General features: G+C 36.1%; 1 protein-coding gene across 2 annotated transcripts in view; it reads right to left on the reverse strand.

Moving 5' to 3' along the window:
• Positions 1 to 24,412, reverse strand: part of Epac (Exchange protein directly activated by cAMP) — a 1,466,091-nt gene that overhangs the window by 850,159 nt on the left and 591,520 nt on the right. For both annotated transcript variants that reach the window (XM_081740195.1, XM_081740196.1), the window contains exon 3: positions 18,340 to 18,428. In XM_081740195.1, coding sequence (XP_081596321.1) covers positions 18,340 to 18,428 — 89 coding nt within the window. The remainder of the gene's footprint in view (positions 1 to 18,339; positions 18,429 to 24,412) is intronic.

Below are 24,412 nucleotides of genomic sequence, written 5' to 3' on the forward strand. Positions count from 1 at the left end.
TTATTAGGGGCCACTGGCATAGTTTAACAACTGCGTGACTAATTTAGATTTTTTGACATAGTTGGTGGCTTTAAATTAAAAATTAGACATTTTTTTAGACTTCCCGAATATCCCGCTCAAGAGGGGGCGTTTCAATAATAGTAAAATTTCCCTTTATTTATTCAAAAATTACCAAATTTGAGGATTCGCTTCAGTTAGAGATATAAAATTCGCCATGTAAACTCATAATAAAAATAATGGAGCACAGGTTTCAGCGTCTTTGAAAATTTTCTCTTGAAGGGGAGATGGGGGATTTCTATAGTTGTGGGGTCTGGTGGCTCAGTGATAGAGTGTCCACCTCTGGTTCGATCCCAGCTTGCGTCAAGTGGGCTTTGTGGTGCGAGAAGCACCGTGTGCGTGAGTTTTCTCGGGGTTCTCCCGTTTCCTTCCACTTTATTCATTGCATCATTTCATTCGTTTATCATCATCATTTCCTTTAGCCTACCCGGTATAAACGTGCGACGTAAAACTCAAGGATTTCATTTCATTCCTATAGTAGTGACATTTCCCGTTATATATTGAGAAACTCTTAGGACTCGCTTAGATTGGAGATGTGAAATTCTTAATGTAAACTCTTAAATAAAAATAATGGATTTAGTGTTTCCGAATAATCCATTTCTAAGGTGAGAAAAAGGAAACATTTTTATAATTGTGACATTTAACGATAGAAGGTTTTAAGGAAATCCCCAATACGTGACCTTGACCTAAAGTATAATGCAACGTACGTTATAAACAGTCGGTTCATTCCGGAGTGAGTGACAAGAAATCTTATTAAAGAAACTGTATTAACAATAAAGGCTTGTTCTCCAGGCGTATTTGTTTATTGTTATCACAAAAAAGTATTCATAGCCTCGCTGCTGGAAAGGGACGCTCGACGAAAATCAAGTGTAAATACTACATGAATATTAGATTTTTACATTGAAAAGTAATAATAATACATACCAATGCTATTTTTTCTTCTGTTTTTTCATTAAATTTCTCACATAAGGTTTCACACACCCTATTCCATGCATCCCGTTTTTTTTTTTTTTTTTTTATTTCTATCTCTATACATTTCGCACTTTAAATTCCATATCTCGTAATATTTTTGTATTTCGTTAATGAATAGTTCTTCATTCATTTCTTTGCTTTCCATTTCTGCGGGCGCAGGAAAGTCTGCACGTGTGGCTTGCTTCATTGCCAGCAATGGTTTTCCGACCCGCAACACCTGTGCGGACTCGCTGCGAGCCAGCAGTCCCCGCAACTCAATTTTCGCCCGCTGCGGGCCCGCAGCAGAGTCGTGCGGGAAAGTCTGCACGTGTGGCATGAATGATAAGAACCCATGTATTTCCGGCTCGCGCGGATCCGCAACAGAGTTTTCTGTTGCGGGCCCGCAACAGACTTTTCTGCACGTCTGAACCGAGACTAAGCCTATCCTGGTAGTCAATCCATCCCCAACAAGTCTTTTCTTGCTAACATTTGATGCTATGAACATTTGCCTCTCTTGCCATATTTTCTCCATACAGCATTTAATAGTTCCTTTCACTTATAATAAAAACAAATGCTTCGTGATAGACATTTCAGGGGCGATAAACATGTACACCTTGTCTCAAAAAGGTTGAGCGCATTCTTTATTGGTGTTTTGAGGCAAAAATTTTCTAAGTCCAGCTTCGGGTATCTTCGGGAAAAAGTAAGCCAGGTTCGAACCTCCAAGCCAGCCTTTGCAATCCGGAAAAAGTTTGCAGATGTGTTTTTCTTCTTTTAAATATAATAAGACTTGTTACCTAGTGTTTAAAAAAGCAACATTGATTGAAATACTTAATGATACAATATTTCGAAACCTTTTATTAATGTGAACACATGCTTGTTTGTCATTTAGCTCTCTATACGTAATGGAACATTTAAATACGTTAAAGAATCTTTCCATATGTAAAAGAATGCTCAAAGTTAAGAAATAGAACATAATTATCGCCTGAGTACTAAAATAAAAGTCAAAGTAGAACAGAAACAGCGTTTGTAATGGATATGAATGTCATAATTATCTTGAGATCCGTTATACATCACTAGAAGCTTAGTTCTAGAAGTCCTTGTGTTAGCTCATTGGTAAGCTGTCGGATTTCAAATCATAAGGTTCTGAGTTCGATTCTCATCTGGGTCTATACTTTTTTTTAAATTATATTTTCCGCAATGCATGAAAAATTATATAAAGTAATTACATTAAAATACATAAGTTGTTTATATATAACATAATAATTGTAGAACATAGTAATTATTATGTTTAAAATATAACATCTGAGATAATTTTCACAGTAGGTCGGTATTATATATGAGGATGTAAATACAAGTTAAGAAACTCGTTTAATAACAATAAATAGGTTATGTAGTGTATTTATTTGCAGCTATTTGTCATATAGAGAGTAATTCTCAACATTCATAATACAGAATGTCATTTATGTTCTTGAAAAGTTATTCGATGCATAAACAGAGGGTATAAACAGAGAATCCAAAGTCGGAACGCTCGCAAAAAAATTCATGAACCCCAAAAGTCACGTGAGCAGACTGGAACTGTCCTTATGAAGCATGCCACAGCAGAAAGTCTTTACATAGATTTTCAATTCAATTCCTGATATATGCTTTTGCAATGTGGAAGTAGTGATGCCTTGAGTCGCCCTCTCTCGCTCGCTCGCTCGCTCACTCTCTATTTATACAGAATATAAAAGTGGATTTATGTGTGTGTTTCAACATAATTCTGATATATCTAGAGCAATTTTAACTATATTTCTTACAGTCTGGAAAAAGAGTACTGTCGGGATACATATCAAAAATGCTAGAAACGGGTCGATATTAGTATCGAATCCATAGTTTCGTGGTCGCTTAGGTGAATAGCTCTACTTTCAATTCAAGTCCAATTAAGCTCCCATTAGCACCCAGGGTGGTTACGTAGCGACATAAAGATATCGAAATCAACCGATATTAGAATCGAATCGTAAGTTTTCAGCGCCGCTAATGGGGCGTTTACACTTAGTCGATTTGCGTTCGATTCAGTTGAATTGACGTCACTTTCAACTTAATCGACCGTGTAAACGGGACTTCAACTTAATCGCTTGTTGATCGAAGGCGACTAATCGACTGGCAACTGAATTGAAAGACGTTCTATTTTCTGTGGTTGAAATAATTGAACGCATTCATCGATCTGATTCGGCCTAGTTGCTTCGATTTGTCGGCAAATGCAGCGAGTCGATTTAGTCGTGCGACTAAATCGACCAAGTGTAAACGCCCCATAACAGTGCAGCATTTCCCATTAGTCCACATTAGTCCCATTGCCTAGAGGGCAACATATTTGCAGAGTGCAAATTTTAAAACTTGAATAATATTTTAATTTTTTTCCGTATGAAAAAGTTAAAAATCATGAGCAAATATACTATTTCACGAACAATCCTCTTTTACTATTCTAATATGTTTAATAATAGCGTAAGAAATGTAATAGTAATTCAGAACATGTTTCACAGTTGTTATTTTTTGTTACATAGTTGTAGCTGTAGCATGTAGTGAGTGGAATTTAACTGTAATAAATTCACTAGTTAACCATATTCGAATTAAGTTTTATTTTTAAGTTCGGAATGAAGGGGCGGAGAAATATGTAGTTATTGGGGGCACCGAGCTTTTCTACATTTTACTTTCAAGATCTCCATTTTTCTTTTGTCATTTGTTCCTAATAAAAAAAAGTTCAGTCACTTTTGGATTGTCATAGGATAGTAGGAATTGGATTTTGGGATGCAGCCTGTGAGATTCTAGAGGAGCTAACTGCTTGAAAAAATATTTTTGAATCATCTGTAACATATGAAATAAGGATATGTATCATAAAAAATTGAAAGTAACTATGCGTAATCATCACGGTCAAATTGCAAAGTCAAATGAATTGACGTTTGGTATATAATCAGGCTCCAATCCCAACTGGGAAGTTATCATACGCGTGTCACTTTCATTATAATACATATCCTTAGGGGGAGTAGAAGTCCGAATTTTTGCGAAAAATTTAGTATCTCACAAGCCGTTCAACTGAGAGCTGAAATTCAGCATATAACCTCTTTATTAAAAATAAAGAGAATATGCCCTGGCATTTATTAAAATTGTCTTTTATGAGCGGGGGGACGGGGGTGCATTTTCTATATATTGGAAATTGGTAGTGGGTTTATTTGTAAAAATAATCGAAAACGATTGATATTAGTTGAGAAAAAAATTGAGTAATGCAAACTAAAGTTCTTTTTGAATTTTATACCCACTGCTTTCTATTTATAATTGCTGAAGCTGGTGTTTAATATATGGAGCGTTCCGAGCATAAGGCAATCAAGCCATAAAGTTAGAGAAAAATGGCCATAAAATTTGTATTCTAAACTTAATTACATGGGCATTTTCAATTAGTACGGCATGCTTAATTATATAGAAAATTAGTTTCTCTCCCTCTCCCTCTTTTTTTTTTTTTTACGTTGGTCTACTTTTCCTTGATTCGAAACTTTTAAATTTCACCCTATTTTCTACTGAAATGTGTCTGTAAGGCAACAAAGAAATAATTACATATGATAAATTTAAATTCATTTTAATTCGGAAGATGAGAAACACTTTGCCATTATATATCGTAAAGGTCAGACCCATCAGTATTGTAACAAAGAGGTGCTTGAGCCAATGACGGTAGAAATTCAAACTCCGATAAGTGATAATTTCACAGTCTTGTTTTATTACAAGTGTAATCTCTTTAGTCAATGGAGAGGAGGACGTGGTCATCGGTCAGAGTTGATGTCGATGGGTTTTGGTGGGTCGGAGTTCGTCGCAATGGTTCAGAGTGGTTCATAGTTGGTGGTGGGTCAGAGTGGATCACGATGGTTGATGGGTCAGAGTGGGCCAATGGGCCATTTGGGTGGTGGGTGATAGTGGGTCATGGTGGGTCGTGGATCAAATTTTCATTGACCCACACCATCTCTGGTTAAAATTGTACTAAAGATAAGAGGCACCAAAGATGCATGTCGGCTATTATGCTCAAATTTTGCGCATGGATAGTACTTCACCAGAAAGCAATAAATCTGAAACGGTTCACGGTATCATCTCCTAGAACTCGAGATGTAGGGGTTTGTCTGATTGGCTAAATTAAGACGTCAATGATTTATCCTTCAATAACCAAGCTTTTTATGATCGTTTCCGTGGGGAAGTCAGAAGAACGCGTGTCTAGTAATCGTAATATTGATAGTTCGCGTCCACCCCGGGGTATTTGTTTTGTGTTTTATTGATTCATCTAAATATAAACAAATCACACATATAGGCATTTTAACATATTTTGGGAGAGTAATTTTGTGGTTCGTTGGCGTTTCATCGCGTCTCTGCCGCTGGTAGTAAAGTTTTCAAAATGGAACTTGGGCCATCACGGATCGTCGCTGCGGGGCCACCAATTTCTGGCGAGAGGTTAATAGTTGACCATCTGTAGTCCACCGACGCTTACAGCTTAGGGTAATGAACGATGTCCTTGCCTTGTAGACTTCATGACTACCGACGTCGGCAGTCAACTAGCTTTTAGTATTCCTTTACTAACCATCTATCGTTCATGTTTGTACACGGTGTTGTCATAATAATAATAATAATAATAATAATAATAATAATAATAATAATAATAATAATAATAATAATAATAATAATAATAATAATAATAATTATTATTATTATTATTATTATTATTATTATTATTATTATTATTATTATTATTATTATTATTATTATTATTATTATTATTTGTAGTAACAGTAGTATAATTGATGATAGAATAATTATTGTCTATGTATTGTCTAGGTAGGACTACACACAGGATTTGGCTCGTTTTGGTTCGACTTGACTCTAATCCGAGTCGAGTTAGAAGATATTTTTCTCGCCGAGTCCAAGAGTAGACCTCAAAGATGTCTGTTTCGAGTCGAGTCGAGTTTCAAAGAAAAGTCGTTCGTGCCCATCCCCACTAATGAGAGCTTAATCGTAGTTAAGCGAAATTGAAAGTCTCACTATTTATCTAAGCGACCCCGAAAACTATGAATCTAATATCGATCATTTTCTAGCAATCTTTTATATGTATCCCCCTCCCATTCACCATAGGTAACCCGACAGCACTCTTTTTGAAACTATAAGAAATGTGGTTAAAATTACTCTAGGCCAGTGCTTCTCAATCCAATTCCTATCACGATCCCCTTTTATCACACGCTCTTGCCAGCGACTCTTTTATAATTTGTTTTATAATAAGCTTGTGTGGGGATTTTTAACATACCTATTTCTATAATAGTAGAATCCATTTTTTTGTTTATAGTGAACAGTGCCATGGAAAATCATTGCCCGGGGCGAGAGTATAGTACGATGTCACCGTATATATGAGTGACGTCGACAGACTAGCTACGAAGCGCCACCATGGTTGGCACGAAGCTCAATAACATTTTCAAAATAAACCCTACCTTTCCTTAATTTTGAGCACATTTTATTACGTTTTTCCTTCTATTTTACACATGTGCACATGCACTTTCCTAACATGAGTAACACTCTTCCTCAGAAATGTGTGGCCCCTTTTTTCGGCGCCCGGCACTGACAGTGGATACAGTAACTGTAATATCTATATTCCCAACGACGAAGGTGCTGGTTCAAGATGGATGTTAAACTCCTTCATTGAAGAGGCCATTAACGTATCCTATCTAAGCCCACAAATTCTTGACCAAATAATGAATGATCATGCGACAAGTCTTTGCAACTGGTTTTCTGTAACGAAGACTTGGACAAGTTCTGCCTGATGAGGAGAGAAGAATATCCTGGTCTGGTGATTGCTGCTTTAAAAGTAATAATTCCATTTGCTATATCGTACTTGTGCGAAAGTGTGTTTTTTTATGGTAAACATTAAAACAAAGATAAGAAATGAAATTATACCATGCTTCTTAGGTATCTCATTAGGTTTTAATTTTAATTGTATTTCAATGTGCAGGTTTTGTTTCATGTGTATTTTTCTAGTATTTCTATATACAGTTCTCATTAGTTTTATATCATACCTCTTTGATTTAAATTCATTTTTAAACAACTCTACTAACTAACTAACTCTATGGCCTATGGAACCCGGAGGTTCAATGCCCCGTTCACAAAAGCTCTCCACTGACTTATATCCTTAGCCAATTGGATCCAGTTTGTACTTTGTATTCTTATCTCCGCGAGATCCATCTTAATATTGTCCTCCCATCTGCGCCTAGGTCTTCCTAATGGTCGTTTTCCGTTTGGTCTTCCAGTCAAGACTTTGAAAGCGTTTCTACTTTCTTCCATTCTAGCTACATGACCTGCCCACCTAAGCCTCTAGACTTGACGACCCTAACAATGTTGGGTAACCGTATAAATTATGTAGTTCCTCGTTATGAAGTTTCCGCCATTCCCCATTCCCGTTCCTCTTGGGTCCGAATATTCGTCTAAGGATCTTGTTCTCAAATACTTTCAGTCTATGTTCTTCCCTCAGAGTAAGCGACTATGGTTCGCAACCATACAGAACAACAGGCATGATTATCGTTTTGTATATTTTAAGCTTCAAATTTCTCGACAGAATTCGCGACGACAAAAGACTTTGAACCGAATAGTAACACGAATTCTACACCCTTTGAAAATGTTCAGTAGACTTATTTTTTTATTGTTTTTTACAGTGTGTATAAAAAATAAAAGTATGCCTATCAGAACAAAATTAAAAATAATATTTAAAAATAATTTCTGGTATTATATTCTAACTATATTTATCTCTCCCGCCTATCTTCGCGATCCCCTAGGGGCCGCGACTCCCAGGTTGAGAAACCCTGCTCTAGGCATACATGAGTTATGATGGAACATACATACATACACTTTTATATGTATAAATGCAGATAAGAGAGAGTTGAGAGAGAGCGATTAAGGAATTACCGCTCTCAATCTCTTCACTTTACTTTTGCGATTCGTGAATTTCTTACGTGAAAGTTTGGGGCTAGCTAGTTTTTTGTCTTGAACCACGATCCGATTTTCGATATGCTCTACCTAAATGCTGTAATGCGAATATTGAGAAGTTATCTGCGATGAAAGTAGCTGCAAATAAATACATTACATAACTTATTTATTGCTATTACACGATTTTTTAAATTTGTATTCAATATTCACATATAACACACCGACGTTCTGTGAATACCTCAGATGTTATATTTTAAAGATAAGAATTACTTATGTCGTGAAATGATATGAATATATATATTCAACTGATATATACAACTGATGATATGAATATATATATTCAACTCATATATACAACTGATGATATGAACATATATATACAACTGATGAATTGTAATGTAACTATTTTACATAATTTTCATGCATTGAGGAAAGTAGAATATCATAAAAGAATCTCACCTGAACGGGTATCGAACTCACGATTTAAACGCTCGGTGGTGTACCACTGAGCTAACATGACCGCTTTTCGGAAGCTGCTTCTGAAATATAACTGAGCTCATACGTAAATGCTCTTTTCCGTATGGAAATCACAATGACGAAACGAGAGTGTGAATACATAGTCTCGAAATATTGTATCATTAAGTATTTCAATCAATGTTAGTTTTTTCTACACTTAATACCATTTCAACATGTCTTATTATATTTAACAGAAGGAAAAACATATCTGTACATCTTTTCCCCATTACTAAGGTTGGCTTTGGAGGTTCGAACCAGCAGCTTTAGTTTACTGTTTTCCGAAGATACCCGAAGTTGGACTTCGAAAGTGTTCGTCTCAAAACAGCTATCATCATATCGCTCAATCTGTTTGGTATATGGTATATGTTTTTATACGTGTAAAGTCAGTATAACAATTCATTCTTTAAACAGCTTTTCGTATGTATTAATATTCCTTTATAAAAACTGTTTTTAATATTATTATTATGGCGCACCATTTTCAGATTTCTTTCGCGAGTCATTGACCAAGTCGTTCGCCACCAGCGTTGCCAGACTCACAGCTCGGAATTATTCCAAAACCTGATCGAACTTATGCTAGATTCGGTCAAATTATGCTAGATCCTCATAATTACTAATTCAGGAGTTAAAAAAAAAAACGAAGTTGAGATACGATAACGTAACTTAAAATACACAGAGAGCAAGAATGCATGGATAGAACTCAATACTTCACGCACCAAAATTTTAACTCAACTAAATTACTGCAGTCGTTGCCAGACTCAATGGCGTATATATCGTATAAATGAATGCAAAGTTTTTGTTTACATATTTTGAAAGAAAATTACTTCGCAGCATAAGCGGAGTTGGGAATCGTCTGCTGGGGGGGGGGGGCAGATTTTTGGTCGGTCTCGGAGCTGTCATTTCAGGAATAAATATGATCATGAAGTCAGAAATAAAGATGGTGAAGTTGTCAAAAAGTTGGGGGGAGAATGGCCCCCATAGCTCCGCCCATGCCTCGGAGTTAAAGGATTAGAAAACCCTGGGTGGAGCCACACAAAAAAGCCCAAAGCCGTTCCGAACTTACTTCGGAAAATAAGACTGCCTGTATGGTTTACCGAGTGTATGAATCAATGGAAAAGGATACATTTCTGCCGTTCTTTTTCTTCCCACGACCAACTTCTTTCTCATCTCCAGGTTTTATGGCTTTTTGATAAGTTGCTGAAATTGTGCTAGATTTGGGCAAGATGCTAGATGCTAGAGACATGCAAATTATGCTAGATCTAGCATCATTATGCTAGATCTGGCAACGCTGTTCCCCACAATAGGCGTGTCGTGCAAGTAACCAATCACACGTCAGGTACTAGCTTTTACCTATTGCTTCCTTCTCACAGCTCAGAACATTGGTAACTATGGATAGACGTACAGCAGTAATTACTTTATGGGAGTTGGAAGGTTATTCTGCAACTACAGCTAGCAGCGAGTAGGTGTCCCGGCCTCTACAGGAAGGCGATGGATTCGGAAATATGGTGCTACAGGTCAGACTGGTAATTTACGATCTCCTGGTCGTCCGCATGTGTCAACCGAAGCCCAAGATGCGAGATTAGTAAACGAAGCCCGGTTAGACCCACTAAGGACGTCTAGACAGCTAAGGGAAGCTTCTCTCTTTCCTGGTAGTAAGCATACAGCTCTGCGAAGGCTTCTGGTTACGTGGCTGTGTTGCTGCCGTGAAAGAAAAACTCTCAGACGACCACAAAATTTACCGTCTCGCGTTTGCACAGGCGAATGTGGGTCTCAATTGGGAAAACGTAGTTTTCTCAGATGAATCCATATTTACAACATCAAAGGAGGGGCGCCGTTTTGTGTATCGTCCGAGAGGCACCCGATATGACCATGGATATGTGGCTGCTTGCAATCGCAGTGGCCATGTATCTATTTTATGTTGGGGTTGGATTTCCAGTCGCGGAGCAGGACAGCTTTATAGAATTGAAGGACATCTGGACAATGCTCAGTACTTAGACATTATCAGTAATATCATGGTGCCATCTGTTTCAGCCTGATGGTGTAATTCAGTTCCAGCAATACCAGTCGCCAATACATACTTCCCGTGTGGTTCAGAAATGGTTCGCAGGGCACCCTGAGATTGATTTAATCGACTGGCCGCCTCGTGGAGCAGACCTCAATCTCATGGAAAATATGTGGGCAGAAGTGAAACGTACTCTAAGGAAAAGTTGGCCTGAGGCAGATCCACCAAGAACTCAGGATGACCTGTGGCATCTTGCTTCCGAAGCATGGCTGGAGGTAGGGGAAGGAGATAGATTTGTCACCCATGTAATAGATTCCATGCCCAGAAGAATGGAGCGTGTAATAAATTCAGAAGGGTCTTGGACACAATATTAATATCCCCGCCTTAACTCCCGAAAACAGCCCTTTTCAGGGCTACCTAAACGCTTCCGAAAATATTTCTAGAAGTAAACCACTCCTTGTATCCGATTTCTGTGCAATCCTACTAACAAAAGAATGATAATTAGCTGTAGGTTTTGAACTCAAGACCTCTTCAGTGGCAAGTCCGTACTCTACCAGTGAGCTAACATGAACACGCAAACCCAACCTGAAGAAACACGACTTTCAATTTCTGGTATTCGATGACAATGATGCTCATATACTTTGCAAATGTTGTATTCAACTTGGGATATTCCGCAAACACACACACACACACACACATAAACAAAGCGAAAGAGAGAGAGAGAGAGAGAGAGAGAGAGAGAGAGAGAGAGAGGGAGATGAATACACAAAAGCATATTCAACGTATTCGAATCAGACTAAATAACGACATTCCGTTCTAAAGAGAATTTGTGTTTCTTCCCGTGACGTTAAGGGGATCGGGAAAAGTTATGTGTCTTGAAGCAGGATACGACTTTGGATACTCTGTTTATACACTTTCTATATCCGTAGGAATATACTCCATTTCACGAATATAAATAACATACTGTAATGAGAATATTGAGAAGTTAAATCTGTATGACAAATAGCTGCAAATAAATACACTACATAACCTATTTATTGTTATTAAACGATTTTCCTAACTTGTATTTAACATTCTCATATATAATACCGACCTACTGTGAAAATTATTTCAGATGTTATATTTTAAACATAATAATTACTATGTTCTGCAATTATTATGTTATATATAAACAACTTATGTATTTTAATGTAATTATTTTATATAATTTTTCATGCATTGCGGAAAATATAATTTAAAAAAAGTATAGACCCAGATGAGAATCGAACTCAGAACCTTATGATTTGAAATCCGACAGCTTACCAATGAGCTAACACAAGGACTTCTAGAACTAAGCTTCTAGTGATGTATAACGGATCTCAAGATAATTATGACATTCATATCCATTACAAACGCTGTTTCTGTTCTACTTTGACTTTTATTTTAGTACTCAGGCGATAATTATATTCTATTTCTTAACTTTGAGCATTCTTTTACATATGGAAAGATTCTTTAACGTATTTAAATGTTCCATTACGTATAGAGAGCTAAATGACAAACAAGCATGTGTTCACATTAATAAAAGGTTTCGAAATATTGTATCATTAAGTATTTCAATCAATGTTGCTTTTTTAAACACTTGGTAACAAGTCTTATTATATTTTAAAAAAGAAAAACACATCTGCAAACTTTTTCCCGATTGCAAAGGCTGGCTTGGAGGTTCGAACCTGGCTTACTTTTTCCCGAAGATACCCGAAGCTGGACTTAGAAAATTTTTGCCTCAAAACACCAATAAAGAATGCGCTCAACCTTTTTGAGACAAGGTGTACGTCCTGGAATCTTTAATCATTTTGGAAGCAGGATATTTAGAAAATGATCCATCACTAAGAAAACGTGGCTTCCTTTCTTCTTGGTGAAAGACTGAAGTTTATGACCACTCCTCGTATAACATTTAAAAGATCAATGATACGAAGAAAAAACTAAAGCATGACTTGAGTAACAGCTTTTCTGAGTCCTGTTAATGGACTGTTTGTTATTATGGAAGTAAATAATAAAGTATTTAATATTATTTATTATTTGCTGCTTAAAAAAATAAAATCCACAATAAAAGGAAAACATATGCATATAAAAGTTTCGTGGTATATCATCAAAGTCAGTCATTTAATCTACAGTATATCCCTAGTCATGCATATTTAAATGCATTATAAAGGTCTTATATTGATTTTTTTAATGTGCTAATGGACTCATTTCCAACACTAGCTTCATTCATATTTCATTACTTTTCTCTGGCTATTTCTGCTCACCAAAATCAGACCAAATAGGTTTACGACATTTCTCATTCCAGGGAAAACGTATATAATCCTATTGAGCTAATACAAACATCCATAGTAATATTTTTGCACCTCAAGGTGATGTACTGGGTACATTAAAAGACGAACACATTTCAAGCAGTGAATAGCTATTACTTTACAAAGGTATTATACACCGTCCGACAATTAAGTAATGAGACTGATATTATTGTGACCAAACAAACAAAGATACTGTAATAATACCTGTTTATTATTCAAACTACATTCTTCCTGCGTCAATACGGCGAGTGGTACGGTCACACAAGAAGTAGAACGACCTCTCCAACTCAGTTTGTGGTATGTTTTATAATGCCGTTGTCACAACTGGTTGGACGTCCTCAACATTGTCAAAAAGTAGTAATTTTAATGGTAACTTCCGTTTAGGGAACAAAAACTAGTCGCAGTGTGACATATCTGGCAAATAGGAGGGGTGCTGCAGCACACAAATTTGTTTTTTGGCTAAATATTCCTGAACAAGTAATGCTCGGTGAGTGAGTGCATTTTCATGGATAAGAAACCAGCTACCTGGAGCTGGGTATTCAGGTCGAACACGACGGATTCTCTCCATGAAACGCACCACACTTAAATACAACTGAGCATTCACTGTGTAACCTTCTGGTAAAAAGTAATCATGAATGGTACCCTTACTGTCGTAGAAATATAGGAGCATTGTCTTCACTTGTTATTTCTGAAGTCGAAGTTTCTTGCCTTTTGGAGATCCTGGGGACTTCCATTCGGCACTTTGAAGTTTTAGTAGCTTGATCATACACGTACTCCCATATACATTTTGCAGGGCTGGGTTAATTCGTCTGGAGGCCCGGGACTAGAAAAATATGTGGCCCCTGCTGGCTTAACCCTAATACATTTCTATGAAAGTACGATAGGAAAGTTAAGGGAATGTGTTTCATATTTTTGGTCATATTTTATGATGATGATTGTATTTTTATGATTCTTTTTAGATAGACAGTTGAGATTTTGATCAGAGTGGAGGCTCCTGTAAACCTAGAGGCCTAGGGCTATAGCTCCCCTAAGCCCCTCTCATTCTCGCCCTGACTCTCTGTATCAAATCAACAGTCTCTGTGGCACTTTAACTCAGTTTACACAGAATATTATATTTGCTTTCTGCTTCATGCTGCTATGTAACGAGAGCCTCCCAATGACTGCTAGTAATGGCGTCATGCTTCGCGTGTGACAATGCGGTGTTGGCAGATTGTAGAGGAGGGATTACTCTTTCGAATGCACGTATTGATTTACGGATTTCATTCACTGTTCTGCTACAATAAAACCAGTCTCATTACTTAATTGTCGGACGGTGTAGGATTCCTAATAAAACTAACAGTCTTTTCTGTTGGTGACTGGGTGACTACTTGGGTGAGTTTGTTACTAGTAAATAAATCAGTTACCATATGAATGACTGTCTTCAATACCTTGAATTCATCATGATTTAATGTTTGTTGAAGTTTCTCGTCTCTCTTCAGCGTCAATGCTATATGAGACGTGGACCTACAATTTAAGGTGGAATCCTAGCATCTGTAATGTGTTCAAATTTCAAAGCTCTCCTACCGGAAATCAAACGCGGGACCATGTGCACTAAAGGAACGTGAACTAGCCACTAGGTCAGTAGGAAGGCCTACGAATAGATTTGAGTATTCTTAAAAAAGGAACTGCAATCTAAAATTTAAGAATTTTATCCTAAATTACCAAAATTTAGTATTATTATTTATGTAGACTGTTTTTTTCTCGAGACAATGTAATGTACGTTTCAAAAAATGAAAATGAAATCCTTAAGTTTTGCGTTCCACGTTACATCAGCTAGGCTAAAGGAGGCGGTAATGACGAGAAATGAAGGAAAATAGCAGAATGAGGAAAGTGGGAGGAAACGGAGAACTCATGCATATGGTCTTTGTCCACCACAAAGTTGATTTGACGTGAGCGGGAATCGAACCAGGGAAGCCACGCACCAGGGTGACCGCTCTAACACTGAGCCACCGCGGCCCATGTATGTTTCAAATACAAATTATATATATATATATATATATATATATATATATATATATATATATATATATATATATATATATATGTAAAAGTGTATATACAAATATAAAAATGAAATTGGCGTTATATGTCACTTTCTGAAGAGGAATCGGTTGAACTGTTTTATCATCCTTTTTTGATTAAAACGCGTATCGTTATTTTTCTTCCTTGAAATGTAAACCTGAGACGATCGTTACCTTTAGTTCATTTTAAACAAAGTAAAAATACTTTTTCAACAGCAAAGAAAGAATATACATAAACGAATGCAATATAGTTTTATAATGAAAATTGCACTCCAGGCTTATTATAGTAAATAATGATTTTTTCTTCTAGTCAACTGAAGTTTAGTTTCTTAGAATAGATTCTATTACATTAAACTATACCTAGGTATTTTTGAATGTTTGACAACAGAAAGTATTTATCGACCACAGAAAGGTTTCTGAAATTTTAGTTAGTAACAACATGGTCATTATTGAAAAGAGAGGAGGGGTTCACTGGAGAGGAAGGGGAGCGAGTACTCGAGTTGGCCTAGCCTGCCTCTTGTTCGCCACTGCTTACAAAATATGTTTCACCGATAGCTTCCCTTTGCTAAATAAAGTCAACAAGTAACTTAAAATATATTTAAAACCTCAAATTTTACTTATATTACGCAGGTCATTAATTTTATACTGTCAAAAATTAGAATTACAAACGAAAGATTGATTTAAATTTTTCATATTGTTTTTTAAACGTAGTAGATAATATACAATTTCAAACATCATATAATTCAAATGTATTACGAAGTAATTATGTATTCTCTGTCAAGAAAGTTTATGCATGTTTTCCGCGGGATAGTATCTTGCCCTTTGCTGCTATGAAAATAAAATACTACACATTGCCCCATATCATTTCGCCAGTAGCTTCCTATTTGCTCATCAGTTAAAACAGTATTCCTGGGTATCGTGGTGAAAAATGTATTTGCTTTTTCGTGCATTCTACGAAAAACACAGAGTGAACGCAATAAAAACGAAACACGAAAAAATACAATGCGATGTAAAGTGCTTGGACTCTTTCGACAAATCACTCAATGTAGCGCTTTCCTTGCAAGCAAGTCTTGATGGTATAATCGGTAACATCGTGGGTTCAAGTCCATGGGGTCCTCAAATCGATTCCCCCTAAAGACATACTTTTTATTTTCTTTACAACATAGAAGTTTTTTAAAACTATCCAGTCATTCGAGAAAAGGGAATTGTATAGAAACACAACATTTCACTTTCCTATTCATATTATTGCGAAGAAATACGATCATTTCTTCCAGTTCAAACCGTAGACAACAAGTAGCGAATAATGTTTTTCGGTCTTTTTATAAACAATGTCCAGTGTGTTGTCGTCGACATAGCTCTACATTGTAGACCTTAAAGTCGCAAGTTTCTGAGGAAAGCATTGTCCATTTACAATTATTATTATTATTATTATTATTATTATTATTATTATTATTATTATTATTATTATTATTATTATTACTAGAATGACAAAAGATGCAAAAAGAAAGAGAGACATTCGAAGCTATTGATAGGAACAGAAGAGATATACTTTATGTCAGATTCTTTTTAGGTTTACACATGAACGCAATAATATTACTAGATTTATGGATTGACAGATAGAATAGAATTAATATTTTATGAGAACAAAAAATGAAGTATAAATGTGTGTTACTGATAGCATTAATGAATTTTGTTTCGCCCTTCTTCTAGACAGGTTGAGTTGATTTTGAGTTTAACGTCCCTTTCAGCAGCAGGGCTATATGAGATGGGACCTACTGGTTAACGTGGAATCCGAAAGACATGAGCTCCTGCCGGGAATCGAACCCGGGTCTTTTGCTAGATAGGAAGGTGAGGTGACACCTTGAAAAGAATCCTTCTTGTGACTAGAGTTGTAAGTTCGATCACTATTTGTAATTTGTGTTATTCCTTTAATGCTTTATCAAAGTTGCATGTAGCGTTGAAGCTAATGATAACTTGTTAGCGAAATCACCTGTAAAACTTGTAGTTTACGTCCCACGATTAAGAAGACGGCTACGATTAAGAAGACGGCGATGAGAATTGAATGAAATAGTGGAATGAATAAATGGGAGGAAACGAGAGAGCCCCGAGAAAACCCATGCACACGGTGTTTTTCCACCACAAGGCTCACTTCGTGCGAGCTAAGATCAAACCAAGGATCCCATGCACTAGAAGTGAACGCTCTATCACTGAGTCAGCGCAACCCCCACAAAGTTTTATGTGTACCATATCTTAACAACGATTTACCAAAATCTGAAAGTCTATTCTGGAACCTTATCTTTGAGGCAAGTGTCTGTCAAAATTAACTTATTTTGTTATATTAATATTTTAATATAAAGTACAGAATACAAAACAATGTCTGCTTGGATCAATATTAATATTTTAAAAAATGTGGCAGCGATTTACTTTCTCCAATAACTTTAGTGTATCTACGTAACGTAAGTGACTCACTTCTGCTTACTACTACTATTTATTATTATTATTATTATTATTATTATTATTTACCTGAATTTGAAGGGCATTCTAGCAATACCATGATTTCCGCCTCTTCTTGTTCGAACAATCCATTCTTCACTGAGATTCTAGCTATTCTCCAGGCCGTTTTACAGCTATCCTCATAGTTTCCATTGTAATACTTTAAATCACAAATATCCTCCATGTCCGTGTGCACTATGTACGCATGCTTCTATGTATTGTATGACATGTAAACCAATAATTGCATCTGTATGAGGATACTTCCAAATGTTTTCGGTCTGAAGTTAAAAAACCTGGTAATAAGCCGTTCATGACATATACAGTAGTGCCATCTACGAAAGAAATAATGTATCAGTTCAACTGTCTAGCTGAGTCAGTTCGCCGAAGACAGTGGTCCGAATCATTTGTTGTTCAGCTCGCATATTGCATGACCATGCTACAGTTCACACGGCTGTAGTGGTAAATCCTGGCTGTTGAACGAGTGCTGAATCTCCTCCAAGTCACAGTCTTTCATTGCAACCTTGGCAACAACAGCTGTGTGAACTGCAGAAAACGGTCATGCAGCATGCGAGCTCAATGCAAACAATTGATTCAGATGACTGCCTTCAGCGAACTGATTCAGCTGGACAGTTGAAACTGATACATTATTTATTCCATAGATGGCATTGTGTACCATGAATGGCTTATTACCAATGGCGCGATATTTGTGTCCGTGTGCAAACTTTTGGAAACCTTCGTATTATATATATATATATATATATATATATATATATATATATATATATATATATATATATATATATATATATAAACAAAATCTTTGCTACAGTAACGTGCAGACGTGCTTGTACGTCTGAAGAGGTGTGTTTTTCCATCTTTTATACTAAAGATTTCAACATGAATGACAGAGTCTTAAATAATATTGTTTCAATTGTTTATATTAACACAATTATTCTCTTACCTTTTCAGGATTGTCCTGCTCCAGGCGAACGTCGAGAGCACCATTCAAAACGGCGTACCAGCTGGTTCCTTGGTCACCTTGGCGAAACACTGAAAATTAAAGGTTTAATATTAATAACGAAGAATTATCAACATGCGATATGCGTTATGAATAGATCAACATACAACAACTAATAACTATACACATTATTATTTGCAAAAAAAAAAAAAAAAAAAAAAAAAATCCAAGTAGAGTGAAGTTGTGTACAGTACCTTTTATCGAAAAGTAGAATAGAATATTAGTGAAATGAAATGAAATCTTTAAGTTTAACGTCCCACGTTTATGCCGGTTAGGCTAAAGGAGACGGTGATAATGAGAAATGAGTGAAATGGTGGAATGAAGAAAGTGGGAGGAAACGGGAGAACCCCGAGAAAACCCACGAGCACGGTGTTTGTCCACCACAAAGTCCACACGGCGCGAGCTGGGATCGAACCAGGGACCCCAAGCACCGGAGGTGAACGTTCTACCACTGAGTCACCGCGCCCCCAATAGGATATTAGTATACAGCGTAGAGTGGGATTGGATAGGATAGAAAAGAATATATTGCAATAGTCTAGAGTGGAATAGATTGGATTGGTAGGTGAGCATCCGTGTGCAGACAGTGTTCTCAATGTCAGAAACCCACTAAATCTGGTGGGTTAGAATCTAGCAGTAGACAAATGAAAATTGTTCGTTAGCGGTCAGCGGAAACATTGGAGATACTAAAAAATATATACACAACGCGTTTCGAAAGCAAATGACCTTTCGATACTACATGTTTTTGTACATCTTTTTTTTTTTTTTTTTTTTTTTTTTCATCTAGGGTACTAGGACGAATGTATTAGGCCGGCCGCAAGTTCCCCACAGGCAGGACAGCTAAGCCGAGGGAGTGGAGGCAGGAGAGGATGTGAAGAGAGAGAGGCGTGAGTAAATAGACTGTATGTCTCACTCACAACGCTGGAGAGAATTTTGTCTATGAAGTCCTCGAATACGGTACGAGGCTTTGCCGATTTACTCTTACCTGTAGTACCGTACTTTCGCTAAACTGCCCTGTTGTCTTGTCAATGTGCAGCCGGCCTTACAGATGCTTTCGGAGTGCAGACAAGAGAAAAACCAGTAGAGTGAAATACAGGATAAATGATGCGCTTATCGTCACAAATTCGGAATATTGGAAATATTTTTTTTTTCATTTTTAGCAACAAAGAAAAAAATGAATAATATATCAAGTACCTAGGACCTTGTTCTACAATGATCAGCAGCTGAATGTTCAATCTTAGAAACCAGCTACAATTTATTAATGTTTTTCCTACAGTAGGTAAAATGGCGATATTGTATGCTTCTGAAGGTAGGATCGCCACTTGCAAATCCCAGGCTTTACAAAATAGAAGAGGTAGGTTTTCAGCACAATATTTAAAGGAAACATAATCGGAAACACAATAAAGAACTTTGCAGCAAATAACAATACATTAGAAAATATTAACTCTAACGAATATGTTTAGTAAGTAAACACAAACTATTTGCTGAGCAAATCAATATATTCACATTAAAAAACTGCATATGTGTGTAATATGTAGTTTTTTATGTCTGTAGTTTTTAAATGTGAATATACTGTTTTGCTCAGCAAATTGTTTGTGTTTAATTATACCACTTATGTAAAATATCCAGTAAGTGTTAAAAACACTAGACCTTCTACTGTTGAAACAATAGGGCCCGAGTCTTTCCGAGTACATAGTTTTTTTTTCTTGTGCTGCAGAAATGCGTCATTTAGTTTACTTAAAAACACATTACCTTATTCAACTCATTACAGTTTTATGATTATTTCTTGAACTTACCCGATGAATCGCACTGTTAGATAATAAGCAGGCGTGCCTTACACAAACGCATATGGTCACCAAAACCCATTTCATAATCTGTTTTTCTGTATTTAAACATGAACGCTATTAAACAAATAGACTTCAAAAGGAAATCAGGGCTTTATTACCTTTTATACTATTTCATTATTATTATTATTATTATTATTATTATTATTATTATTATTATTATTATTATTATTATTATTATTATTATTATTATTATCAGTGGCGTATTTAGGGGGGCTTCCGGGCTTAAGCCCCCCCGAAATCTTACTTACTATAGTAAAGTATATGAAATATCTTGCAGAATTTTCACATTTTCAGGCAAAGCCCTCCCCGAAAGTTAGCAAAGCCCCCCCCGAAAGAAAATCGTAAATACGCCACTGATTATTATTATTATTATTTTGTTTCGGTAATTCAAAAAAGGAGAAGACGACTAAATCCTATTTATGTTCTTTCGTCTATAACCTTCCGTAAAAGGAATATCCACAATAAAAAAAAAAGTGACTGTATTGATTGAACACAATAATCCTCTATTACCCTAGATTGGTTCAATTTTGGTAACATGACTGGTGCTACTTCAGTTCCAACGGATTTTGGAATAAATTGTAGTTATGGTTATAGTGGTTCGATCAACTAACTACCTGACATGGTCTTTATGGGTTGAATTATCTCGAGAACAACTGTAAGGAGATCGGAAACACATGGCAGAACTTCTGCAAATCTAAATGTTGTCAGAAAATTCTAACGCTCACCAAACTATTTACGTAAAGACAATAAGATTTAATACGTTGTTCTTTACTTGGTATAAATATCAAATATATCAGAGCTTTGCTTACAGCTCAATAATACATAACCTCAATGTCAGTTACTTAAATATTAATTACCTATTCTTCAAGAAGGCAAGCTACAAATTATAATATACTGGTACCTCTGATAGATAGGATTTTGAAGTGGCTGTGACACCTTTGCAAAATCATTGTTCCTAACAAATAAAAGATTTGGCTAATTATTGACGAATAATGTAGTTATTAATTTTAGTATACTTCCGTGGGTTGTGTTGACCATACGAGCTGGGGTGTTACTAACAACACAAGGTATATTTTGCAGGAACACCGTGGTGCTGTTCCAATTTCTGCGTTTATTTATCTAGCCCTATAACACCGCCGCGGTGTTATTTCCACAACGTTCAAAAGTAGCTCAGTGTCAAATCTATAATACCGGGTGTGTGTTAACCGTAACACCGAATACTTGATGCCGAAATAACACGCTAAGTCATGCTGGTACCATTGTCTCTGTTAAAATTAAATTATATTAACATCATTATGCTTTGCTGTGTACATAAGCACACAAGAAACATTTTTGTTTTTACATATATTAAACAGTATTTGGTCTTCAATATCCCAAGTCTATTGTAAACTGGATTCATAATAAGTTCAACACTTTTGGCAGGATTTCTATCTCCTCTGCATTTCGTATGCATTGTCAGCACTTACATGAATATCCTCGACGATGCGAAGTCGAGGACTCCCCTCAATACAAGATTGGAACTTCATAAATATTAACGTACAAATTAATCAGAATCATTGTTCTATGTTATACAAAATCTGTTTCATTTTAGCATTTATCGTTTCATATTATGGAATTACGAAGACTCCCGAAATACTGGTTTCAACGGAACAATGAGGTCGGAACTGGGATCTGTTTCTGAGACGCTGAATCTGTATCATGAACTTTCATTACAGGTTTTGCTCTATTGGAGTCAGTACTGAAAATGGAAGTTGTAGTATTTTTTTTTTTTTTACCACTTAGTGTTTAAAATATATGAGCTGAAATATGAACTCTCCTTGGGATCCTAAATTCATAACCAAAAAAAAAATCATTTATCCCTAACGAATACCGTTTTTGCTCTGTTACGATCAGTACTGCAAACACGAAGTTCAATCCATTTTTTAAAAAACAAACCCTTTTTGCTATCAATTACTGTCTTTTGCCGTATGGTAATCAATGCTGAAACCATAAATAGTAGATTACTACTACTTTTACTTTGTACAAATTGTTAAAGAAAGAAGATGCTGAATTCATATAACAAACATTTCTTGCTATTTCTTTCGTTTTTCTATGTAACTGTCCTATAAAACTCCCCATAGTTATCATAGCATGATTTGGAAGTCTAATATTATGAAACTTTAGTTTGAAAGTAAAAACAAAATATTTCCATGTATTTTTATTGACAAATGTGTATACCTTACCTGGACTCATATGTTCATCTAACAATCCACTTTTGGTGTCTACTGTTGGGAATTCGAATGGGCACAAAGTGTTACAGAATATTTGTTCTGGGCTCAAAGTGCCACAAAAGGTTGCACATGCTCTGGTTCGGATGTTTGGTCGTTGTGAATCTTTGCAGACAAAGATTCTTTGAACTCTTATGTATGTTCTGTTGTCGGTAGAATCTCTGATTATGTTGATGTATTATGTGGCTTGGTTGGATCTCTTTTGGGAATTGAAGTACTCAATCTGGAATATGGAAATATCGCACAATAAAGGAATCAATAATTATCAGTGAATTTATGCTTAGAAGTTTTATCGACGCTCTAAGCCTAAACTCTATAGTTACTGAGCAAGGGCGCCCATGTTGTGGTTCCCAAGGCGGGCAACTATAAGGAACGTTTCAAATTTTGCTGTAACTAATGTAAAAATTCTATTGAGTTTTCGATATTCCCAAGTACAATTTCCTCTTAGGGGAAGCGGGCGCCCCACCTTGCCCCCCCCCCCTGATGGGCGCCCTTGTTACTGTGCGTAATTAATAATAGATTCAGAAGCTTTCTCATATTTGGTGTCAATTGAAGGAATTCGCTTCTCCTTTCTTCTTACAGTAACTAATTTTGGCGCGACCACATTTTATACATACTAACATGTTTCTCTCTTTTTTACGTCATATACACGTACCAAGTGTGTTCAGTATTTTTGTATTTTGAAAAGTTGGCAACTCTGTTTTTGTGAGATTTCTTTCCTTTTTTTTTTTTTTGTGTTAAGAAGTCATCGTTCAAATAGCAATGGAGGAGGAGCAGGACATCGGCTAGAGACTTTTCTTTCAGAATAGTGGGAACATCAGAACTGACAAATGGCTAAAAAAACGCTACTCGAACAAGATAATTTATAGTTAAAACTAATTTCGTTTTCCCAGTACGTATTCTTGAATAATAAATAAAGTGTATTTTGTGAAGTGTGCATTTCTTCCTCGTTCAATGATCACATTAACATCAAATGTACAGTAAAGTATAATTTTTGACATACGTGTAGTCTATGTTTGAACATGGGTTGCTTTGTTGAAATATAAACATTTCTTTTGTGGTTATTTAGAATGGACTAGCTTCTGAAAATACTTTCGAAAGGATTTGAGTATCATTATTATGAAGGATGTGATTCAGCATACTACTAACGTCATTATGAAAGCTTTGACTCTAAAAATGTTGAAAAAGAAAGAGGAAAATCAGAACATTTTACTAAATTGAATTTCAGACAATTTAACAACGTTAGTTGGCTTTAATGAATGTATCTGTAAAAATTCTGACAGTGAAAACAGCGTTGCTTTCGAATCGTCGCATATGTTTCAATGTTTTACTCTTTTGCTCTTTTACATCCACATTTCTAGGGACAGGAAAGTTCACTGGGGTAACGAAGAGGATATTTACAGAAGGATAAGCACAGAGAATCAAAACAAATTCTGCTGACATTTTAGGACCTTTTAGTCTGCATTTTCAGAATAATAGATCAAAAACAGTGGAGAGGAATATCTTCACAGTTCAGTTAGAGATAGCACTGTAAACAAAATGGATTTGAACAAAAACTAACGGCCAGCGGAAATTTAGTATTTTGATACCGGTGGATGAAGAACACTATGCTTGCCCTATGTTGATTTATAGAAATTTGGAACGTATTCTAAAATAAAACAAAGTCGGTAAAAAAAAAGTGCAAGTGAAACGGCAAAAGGATCATTTGGTCAACACTAATGAATACAGTTCTGCTCACTGATTCGAAACTAAATATTGTTGTACTAGCCAGTTCCCCTACATGCTGTTATGGCTAATGTTTTGCATTCTTTCTTCTGTTGCTTTCTTATAGAATTCGTCTGAAGTCGAGATTACGCACGGAATTCGAAGCATCAAATGGAAATCATAATAAACCACCCCTACCCT

Source organism: Thermobia domestica, chromosome 15 (genome assembly GCF_964235325.1).
Source record: "Thermobia domestica chromosome 15, izTheDome1.hap1.1, whole genome shotgun sequence".
In the NCBI taxonomy this organism is placed as follows: Eukaryota; Metazoa; Arthropoda; class Insecta; order Zygentoma; family Lepismatidae; genus Thermobia; species Thermobia domestica.